This window comes from Salmo salar, chromosome ssa23, assembly GCF_905237065.1.
Source record: "Salmo salar chromosome ssa23, Ssal_v3.1, whole genome shotgun sequence".
Classification (NCBI taxonomy): domain Eukaryota; kingdom Metazoa; phylum Chordata; class Actinopteri; order Salmoniformes; family Salmonidae; genus Salmo; species Salmo salar.
The window spans coordinates 33,818,475-33,828,875 of NC_059464.1; the positions used below are offsets into that span (position 1 = coordinate 33,818,475).

The 10,401-nt window shown below is 45.7% G+C and overlaps 1 protein-coding gene across 1 annotated transcript in view; it reads left to right on the forward strand.

Moving 5' to 3' along the window:
• LOC106584478 (NUAK family SNF1-like kinase 1) overlaps nucleotides 1–9,286 on the forward strand; it is a 38,916-nt gene extending 29,630 nt beyond the window's left edge. The window contains exons 6-7 of the mRNA XM_014169848.2: nucleotides 3,820–3,952; nucleotides 4,456–9,286. Of these exons, the coding sequence (XP_014025323.2) occupies nucleotides 3,820–3,952; nucleotides 4,456–5,540 (1,218 nt within the window). The 3' untranslated portion in view covers nucleotides 5,541–9,286. The remainder of the gene's footprint in view (nucleotides 1–3,819; nucleotides 3,953–4,455) is intronic.
• Nucleotides 9,287–10,401: the final 1,115 nt, after the last annotated feature.

Consider the following 10,401-nt stretch of genomic DNA (forward strand, 5'->3'; position numbering starts at 1 on the left):
GCAACATCCGCATCGAGCTAAATGCTTGAGCTGCCGCTTTCAAGGAGTGGGAGACTAATCCGAACGCTTATAAGAAATCCTGCTATGCCCTCAGACGAACCATCTAACAAGCAAAACGTCAATACAGGATTAAGATTGAATCCTACTACACCGGCTCTGACGCTCGTCAGATGTGGCAGGGCTTGAAAACTGTTACGGAAAGGGAAACCCAGACGTGAGCTTCCCAGTGACGCGAGCCTACCAGATGAGTTAAATGCCTTTTATGCTCGCTTCGAGGCAATTAACACTGAAGCATGCACGAGAGCACCAGCTGTTCTGGATGACTGTGTGATAAAGCTCTCGGTAGCCGATGTGAGCAAAACCTTTATACAGGTCAACATTCACAAAGCCGTTGGCCCAGATGGATTACCAAGACGTGTACTCAAAGCATGCGCGGACCAACTGTCAAGTGTCTTCACTGACATTTTCAACCTCTCCCTGACCGAGTCTGTAATAACTACGTATTTCAAGCAGACCAATATAGTCCCTGTGCCCAAGGAAGTGAAGTTAACCTGCCTAAATGATAACTGCCCCGTGGCACTCACGTCGGTAGCCATGAAGTGCTTTGAAAGGCTGGTCGTGGCTCACATCAACAGCATCCTCCCGGACGACCTAGACCTACTCCAATTTGCATACCGCCCCAACAGATCCACAGATGACGCAATCTCAATTGCACTCCACACTGCCCTTTCTCACCTGGACAAAAGGAACACCTATGTGAGAATGCTATTCATTGACTACAGCTCAGCGTTCAACACCATAGTGCCCACGAAGCTCATCACTAAGCTAAGGACTCTGGGACTAAACACCTCCCTCTGCAACAGGATCCTGGACTCCCTGAAGGGCCGCCCCCAGGTGGTAAGAGTAGGCAACAACACATCTGCCACGCTGATCCTCAACACTGGGACCCTCAAGGGGTGTGTACTTAGTACCCTCCTGTATTCCCTGTTCACCCACGACTGCGTAGCCAATCACGACTCCAACACCACCATTAAGTTTGCTGACAACACATCACCGACAAATATGAGATGGCCTATAGGGAGGAGGTCAGAGAACTGGCAGTATGGTGCCAGGACAACAACATCTCCCTCAATGTGAGCAAGACAAAGGAGCTGATCGTGGACTACAGGAAAAGGCAGGCCGAACAGGCCACCATTAACATCGACGGGGCTGTAGTGGAGCGGGTTGAGAGTTTCAAGTTCCTTGGTGTCCACATCACCAACTATCATGGTCCAAACATACCAAGACTGTCGTGAAGAGGGCATGGGTCCCCAGATCCTCAAAAGGTTTTACAGCTGCACCATCGAGAGCATCCTGACCAGTTGCATCACCGCCTGGTATGGCAACTGCTCGGCATCTGACCGTATGGCACTACAGAGGGTAGTGCGAACGGCCCAGTACATCACTGGGGCCAAGCTTCCTGCCATCCAGGACCTATATAATAGGCGGTGTCAGAGGAAAGCACATAAAATTGTCAGAGACTCCAGTCAGCCAAGTTATAGACTGTTTTCTCTGCTACCGCATGGGAAGTGGTACCGGAGCACCAAGTCTAGGACCAAAAGGCTCCTCAACAGCTTCTACCCCCAAGCCATAAGACTGCTGAACATTTTATAAAATCGCCACAGGACAATTTACATTGAACCTCCCATCCCATTTGTACACTGCTACTACCTGCTGTTTGTTTGTTATCTATGCATAGTCACTTCGCCCCCACCTACATGTACAGATAACCTCAAGTAGCCTGTACCCCCGCACACTGACTCGGTACTGGTGCCCCCTGTATATAGCCTCGTTATTGTTATTGTTATTGTGTTACTTTTTATTATTACTTTTTATTTTAGTCTACTTGGTAAACTAGTCTACTGTTGGTTAAGGGCTCGTAAGTAAGCATTTCACGGTAAAGTCTACACTTGTTGTATTCGGTGCATGTGACAAATGAAGTTTGATTTGATTTGCATAGAATATGAATGAGTTACACAGACAGGCTCAGCAACTTCACTTCCAAAGATGGGTGGGATTGAGAAGTTGTTTGATTAAGAAAAAGGGAGAGAGAATGTGACAAAACAGCCCCAAAACTATTTATTGACTAATTTGAAAGTAATTCTTTAGGGCTTTTCCAAATTGCAAGAAAAATGGTGCATTATAAAGCAAAGTTAAAGTCGTATTTTTAGACTACAAAGTCCAACAATTCAATTTAGTATAATTCACTGTCATTTTCTTCAGTGTGCTAAAAAAAACAACTCAGAGATTGTAATGAAAATTACAGAATCCAGTTGGGGAAAAGCCGCAAATTACAGCTAACACTGGAAACAAAAACAGAACACAACAATGGCACTCACTCCGTCTCACCCTCCCTGCAGCCCTGCCAGTCGACCAATCACAGAGGAGCGCTCTCAGTCATTGAACCAATGACAGAGCGGCTCCAGTGTGAGACATTCCAAGCATGGGCCCTAAAGGAAGTCCAGTCTGCCTAATTGCAGAACCCAGTCCCAGTGCTCAGTCCCAGACATGGGCTGGCTATATCCCCCTGACCATCAACAAGCAGCCACATTCCTCCAGGAGTCTTGTCCTCCTCTTCCAAAGCCTGACGTCTGGCTAATCAGTGACCGGCATTGTGTCTCCTGAGATCTGTCAGGGCATCATGGCTCTGCCACCTCTGCTGGACTCATTACACCCCTCTCCACCTCTCTGTCCCCCCTCCTTCCCCCTCCATGCCCCAGACACTGGTCTTGCATAACCCGTTTACTGAGACAGTCACATTGCATTAGATTAGTGGTCACAAAGCGCAGGTTGACACATAGAGAAAGACAGAGGGAGAAATAGAGTTCTATTTGCATGGAAACAAACTGGCACACTCCAGACTCTGGTTCTATGGCTGAGAGGATGGAAGTGGAAATCAGGGCTTAGAGCACAGCCCATTATCAGCCTGAAAACGTCATCCTGGCACGTTTTTGCAAAAAGGTAAAATGAGTGGAGAGAGAGAGTCAACAGACAGACAGAGGTGGGAGAGAACAGGGAGAGAGAAGAGGGAAAGAGAGAGAGATGAGAGGAAAGGGAGGCAGGGAAAGGAGGGAGAGAGAATGGGGGGAGGAGGGAGAGTGAAGGGGAGAGTGAGGGAAGGGGAGAGAAAGAGGGAGAGGGTGAAGGAGGGAGAGAGAGGAGGGTGAGGGAGGGGAAGTAGGTGGGAGAGGGAATGGAGGGGGAAGAGGGAGGGAGAGACTCATATTTTCAAATTGTGTTGAGAAAAACATCAGATTATTGTAACCTTTCGCCTTTTTGCAAAAATGTGCCAAAATGAAGATTTCCTATGATATTATGTTGTAGAGCAATATGGTACACTCTTAGAAAAAAAGGTGCTATCTAGAACCTTAAAGGTTTCTTCGGCTTTCCACATAGGAGAACCCTTTGAAAAACCCTTTTTGTTTGCAGGTAGAACCCTTTTGGTTCCAGGAAAAGCCCTTTTGTGTTCCATGTAGAACCCTTTCTAGAGTGTATAGCTGTGCAGTGCTTACACTGTTTCAGCTGGCGCAACAACATATGTCGTTCCAGTTCAGATACAGTACGCTCCTTGTTAATGTTTTAATGATCTGTTGCTAACCCAGTAATGGCATTGAGCCTCATTTACCAGTTACTGGGAATTGGAAAAGGGAAATGAGAGATTCCTATTTTTTTCAACTGTGTCTCCAGTGACGGATTTGACTGACTGATCTCTCACATTCAGTCTATCTGATCGTGATCCTGATCTGTGTAGTTACCTGTGTGTGTGTTTTGTTGTTATAGGTGGACAGCTGGGCTCTGGGGGTGCTTCTATACACCCTGGTCTATGGGACCATGCCGTTTGATGGAGGAGACCACAAGAACCTCATCCGCCAGATCAGCAATGGAGAGTACAGAGAGCCCACCCAGTCCTCAGGTACAGAACAAGACCCTCTACCTATAGTCTGAGACAGGGATACCCAATTACATTCCTCTGTGGGCCATGTTTCCTTGAGCGGATGGTCGGGGGGCACAACATTGTTAGAAATCATTTGTACACTGCAAATTGAGTGCAAGAATCCCAAACAGAATCATTTCAAACGTTGATTACATTGGGATCACATATGCCTCTCTATTTATGCGTGGGAATACTTGGGAACAGAATTCCTAAATTAAAATCACTTTGAGCTGATTTCCTGGTGATTTTACAGTCTTTTATGTCCAACAACTATTATTTGTTTTTAGAATTTGGCGGGACGCCTATTGGGAAACCCTGGTCTAAGATCTAGTTTCCCTCAACACACTAAGTATAATGATTATTAGATAATAAATGCTCTGCAGCAAAAAACAACAGTGAAGTGTAACCCAGCTCCTACATACCCCCTGTTGTGCTCAAATCCAGAATGTTAAACTCTGCTCCCCTCCTGTTGCCCTTCCCAGATGCCCGCGGTCTGATCCGCTGGATGTTGATGGTGAACCCAGAGCGGCGGGCCACGGTGGAAGACATCGCCAACCACTGGTGGGTCAACTGGGGCTGGAAGAGCAGCGTGTGCGACTGTGAGACCCAGCGAGACAACGGCACCTCCTCTCCCATGCTGGCCCGCTTCATCGACTGGCAGAACCGCACAGAGCCCCGGCCGGGCAAACCCACCACCCTGCTGCCCCTGGTCCTCCGCCAGCGCCCCAAGAAGTCCAAGAAAGAGAACGAGGTGGGAGATGGGCCCCACGGTGGAGGAGAGGGGGAGAAGCCCGGGCTGAAGAGGCCCAAGGGGATCCTGAAGACACGGCTGATGGAGAAGCAGCATTCGCCCAGCCTGGAGGAGGTGGAGCTGGGGAGCGGTGGAGCGATAATGGGCCTCAGGCCAGCCGAGGGAGAACCAGGTTGCTCTAGCCCCGACAGAGAGGAGGAAGAGGAGGAGCCCGCCCTGGCAGGGGGCTCGCCGGCCAAGATGGTGCCCACCCTTCCCAGGAAGGGCATCCTGAAGAACAACCAACAACGTGAATCAGGGTACTACTCCTCCCCGGAGCGCAGTGAGTCCTCCGAGCTGCTAGTGGGTGCCACCATGTCCCTGGTTGCTGCCTGCAGCTCCCCGCCCAGGAGAGTGGTGGGGAGGAAGGGCATCTTGAAGCGCAATGGGAAATATTCCACCTACAGTGGCCCCCCCTCGGCTGGTGCTCTCGGGGAACCCTCCCAGGGTGACTCTGGCCTGTCCCGCAGCCAGAGCCGTCCATCCAGCATGGTGTTGGAGGATGGCGTTGTGTCCCCCAGGCTGTCCCCCGACTGGCCCCCCACCGCCCCACACCGCCCCAACATCAGGGCTTGTGTGTCAGCCGAAAACCTGCTGCAGCTGGCCAGCTTCAAGGGCTTCCAGGCAGCCCCTCTGCTCCACGGGTCAAAGTTCGGCCGGACCCCCAGAGCGCGGGGGTCTCCGGGGGACAACGGCAGCTTCTCCCTGCTGGGGGACCTGGACGACATGACTCAGGTGTACCAGCAAGCCCTGGACATCAGCAGCAACCTCACCTAGCCGAGGAGGGGATAGAGGAAGCAGCCAGGTGGCCAGGCTGAGGCTGTAACATCTGTCTCTGTTGGTGTGTGTGTGTCTGTGTGTATATGTGTGTACATGTATGTGTATGTCATTGACGACCAGTGACCCATATGTTGCTGGGATAGCCTAACTAAACCTTTTGGGAGGTTATAGTTTTCTCACCGGGGTTCAAATCCTTGTTGGAAACTATATTATACACACACTCATACATACAATACATGACTATTATGCACTTCTCAGGCCAAAGGACATTCAGTTAGCAGGGTTTTCAAACGACGTGAGTGGAGTGAAAAAACAACTGGCATGAGAGAAATCCGCCCAGCCTTCCTCCTCCATCCGCCCGTAGACTTTGCTGTGTTCAAATGTTTACATGTTCAGCAAAAGGCAAGTTAGAATCACATGCGCAGCAACCAGACACTGGTTGGCTCTCGAAGCGAACCATGAATTGAGTTTGAGTTTACAAAAGCACCTTAAAACTCACACAGAGCACATGTTTTTGTGATCTTTTACTTCATGTAAAAAACAAACCAGGGTCTTGCTACATAATAACTGACGATGTTAATTATTTATTAATATTTGCGTAGATTTAGTTTGAATACAAAACTGGTGGGTTCTGGCAGTACTGGAATAGTCCAAAGCTCAATGTCTCCAACCCTTTGTGTGGATTGTCGAACTGACATATATAATTATTATGTTACCCAAGAAAGTGAAACATGTATACATGATATATTAATATGGCCGCATATGTAAAAAATGTGGCTATGTATATCACCATAAAAGCGTATGTCCTATATATGAGCATATGATATTAGGGAATATGTAATTTAGGATCTAAATTAAATTATGTAAGTCATTTCCTGAAAGTGGAGCGAGATGGATGCCAGGCCAACCTGTCACCATTTGTGCTGTTTTGATTCTTATACATGTGAATGTGGTGTGAGAGAGAGAGACCCAGGACCTTAACGGAACACACTGTGGCCTATTGCATTACATAGTCACAGGTCAGGGGTCACACAATGGCCTATAGCCTTACACAGTCACAGGTCAGGGGTCACATAGACATTAAACAGTAGTTGAGATGAAACAGTCCTGTCTCCATCCCAAAATACACACTGTCAGGAACAAGAACCAAGCCCAGAGAGATGACAGAGTCTTAAACAATTAGGCTTTTCGTGCAGTGCTTTCTTGCTTGACATGTCAGCAGTTTGATGATTTGGTTAAACATAAGGCCTGGTCAGGCCAGCACGAGGGGTCTGGAGCTGCTCACCTTAGAAGGTAGACAGCCCAGACACCCTCTCATAGCCCCGAAATGTTCCTGGCAAATAAACAGCCATGTCTGTGGTTGTTTTGTCTGTATGCCTGTAGTGCAGTGTTGGAGTTGCCTCTGCTGAGGCCTTCTCACTCAATTGGCATAACTTGGCTACAGAGTCATACCAGCTGGAAATGGCAGAGAAACCCTACAAGTCGTGTACACAATGCTCAGGTTGTTATTTGTGGATATTGTTATAGCCTAGTTTAATTTGTTTAAACCATCCCCCTCCAACTCCACAAAGGGCTTAGTAGAAGGATTTGTTTCAGTGCTCTGATGACACTGCACATTCCACAGACAATGGCTGGAGACGTGTTGGTGCGGGAGATGTTATCCGCACCGGGCAGGTGGGTTCTGTGGTCTGTGCTGTCAGGTCTCCAGCTGTGTGTACAGGGCCATTTTGTCAAATAAGCACCATTAGCCAGCTATTGTTTTTATTAGAGGGAGGTATAGTGTAGTAGAGAGAAACATAATAATGGTAGAGAGAGGTAGAGAGTAGTAGAGATTTTAGAGGGAAACAAGCGTTTGAGTGAAAGAGAATGTTCTTAGTGAAGGTGAGATTTGAGAAGCCTTTCCTGTCAGAAAGGGTGAAAGAGTTGAGTTGCTGAGTTGAAGGAAACAGAGATGTAGACTAGAGAAAGTAACAGAGAAAGTGAGTTCTGAGTAGAAAGGAAGGAAGGAAATGGAAAGTATTTTATTAAATGTTTTACCAAATATGAGAAGAAGCTTCATTGATGCAGGGGGTGAAATGGATTGGGTACTGTATGTGCTCCTGGAACCTTTATGATAGCTGGGAAACCCCATCTGAAAATTAATTTGTTTTTTTGCAACAATAATAGCCTGACAGGCTTTTATTATGTTGTCACTTTTTTGTTAAGAGGTTGTTTTAGGCCAAAAGCTAGAGGTTGGCAAAGCAACTTGTGTCATGGGCTGAGTGTGTTCTTTGGAGTGTGTTTAGAATGGCCTTAGTGTGCAACACATTTAAACTGGGATGAAGAGGGAGATCTGTGACTGATACATGTGACTGATACATTGATTATACTGTATCATCAGAATATGTGTATGGAAAACCATAGCAACCCCCAAGCAACAGAATTAACATGATGAATGATTTCAAAGGTCCGCTAGTGCAAAGTCCTGGTTATTGATTGAAACGACAGACCCGTTCTGTATTATATTGCATTTTATTGCCCTTTGTATTGCCTTTTATTGTCAACTGGATTTACAGTGATGAAATTATACTATGTTAGTATTTTGTTTTATTACGCTTCTGTTTTTGATTCTCCAAAATATAGAAACTTTATATTGCTTTATGTTATGGCAGAAAGTATTTCTTCCCTGAGTTTGGCCGTAAGAGATCAGGGGACTGATCTGATGTCAGTGAGATCTCAGTGTTTCCCCTGTTTTTGGTACACCTGAGGGGTCAGAGCAGCTGACCTGAGTTCAGTCATGTTGCAGAGTGTTTACCTGTGAACTTACATCAGATAGAGAGTCAACTTACTAATACAGCCTGGTGACCCAACCACAGAGAACAGGGCATTTAAACCTACCCCCTTCCAAAGAAAGAGGTGCCCATTGACACCACCGAAAGGGGAAATCCATGGCTTATTATTATGATAGTAATCTTTCTAAAATGCTAACACATATTAGCAACACAGAGATAAACACGTACATGTATGTGCCATCACATTGACAACCCCTTGTTTGATCCCAAAGAAGTAGTCAGAGCCCATCTGTACCAATGCAAGGAGATCCGAAACGAAGGAATGACATCAGGAGAAAACAATGGAAAAAATCTGATTAAACTCTCTATCTGCCAAACTGGAAATAACTGGTGCATATACATTAGTTAGTAGCAGAATGTCTAATCATAGGAAAACTTGACTGGATATTGTTATTAAGACAGTAATAATAGTATTATTATGTTATTTAAGTATTATTTTTGTTGGCTATTGCCACGGTTATGATTTTGTTTTGGTATCAGTTGATGAACCTGGACTGCTGAGGTGGTTTAAGTTGAGTGGCGTTGCTCTCTTTTATGATCGTGTTTCATTTTATGATCATGAGAATTATTATCAAGGTGTTTTTTATACTTGTATTTATTGGTGATTAAGCCATTTTCATTTGACGTATAAAGCTACTCTGTCCATGATTTGGCCTGCTTGGGACTGTGTTGACTGCATACATGGAGAGATATCATTGTCTGGGGTATAGCATTGAGGGAGTGAAGATGACATTTCATTGTGAAAGCGTTGGTCAAATATACGTTTTGGAGTTACAACCAATCAGATTTCATCATATATGACTAAGTCTTAAGAAATGTTCTTGGAAGGAACCAAACTTCATTGATCCCTCTACTTCAAACCATGCTTCTGTAGTACTGGACCAAGTCAAATAAATTGATCACGTTAAAGAAGGTTTTTCCTGTCTGACTTTGTGTATTCAGTGTTGTTCAGTTTCTATCTTTCTTGCTTTTCTTGGCATTTAAATCCTACTGTAATCTACTTTTAAGAATTGGAAAAATATCCCAGAGAAACTTCAGGGACAAGAAAGTGAGTAAGTGTGTCTGTCTGTCTTGGGGAGAAAGAATAGTCTGTTTTTGAGAGCAGAACAGAGACAAGCGGTTGGTAGTCAAGAGAGAACATTGCTGCTGTTAGGCTAATTTGATCCACATTTACTTTTAGGGGGAGTGGGTGGCTGACTGGCTGGCTGGCTGATCTGGCCGTAGGTAAGGAGTCTTTGGGGCTTCGGTGTTGATATGTGAGACACCACCCCTGCCTCATGCTGTCCAGACCAGACAGGGCAACAGGCCCAGGAAGGGAAACTTGGTTTATCTACACTGATCTAGGAACACCTAACCAAATCCCATGCTAGGTAGATAGCTAACTTTATTTCTATACAGGGTATAATCTGTCATGTGAGATTATATCTACAGAAAGAGTTACTGTAGTTATTCCTCTCACATAGTTGAATTTATGTTTTGTGCTTCATATACTGTAGCCTTCGGTGCCCAGAAAACACGGTAACAAAGTAAAGCATTCATTAAACACCACTATGAATCAGTCTTTTTAATATGTTTCTAGTTGTGGAGATTCCTGGTATACCTAATATGTGTTTGGGAAAGCCTCAGAGGGAAAATAAGAGGTGAATGAACAAGAGCAGAGTGAGCAGTTGAGGGGAGGGCGGCTCATGATAATGGCTGAAACGGAGCAAATGGAATGGCATCAAACACATGGAAACCATTTGTTTGATGTATTTGATACCATTCCACTCATTCCGCTCAGCCATAAACACGAGCCCGTCCTCCCCAATTAAGGTTCCACCAACCTCCTGTGGCTTAGAGCCATCTTTACCTCAGTGCACTAAGAGCAATTTTCAGCCAATGGTTTCCGAAATGAACGTCAGGTCAGAATAGAGATAGGAAGTTACAAAAAACTGTAGTTAGGTACTTAGAGTACAAAGGAATAATACAGCATTATGTAATACATTGGATGTCTGTCATCTATGTAAGAGAATGCAGGCAGTCAGTGA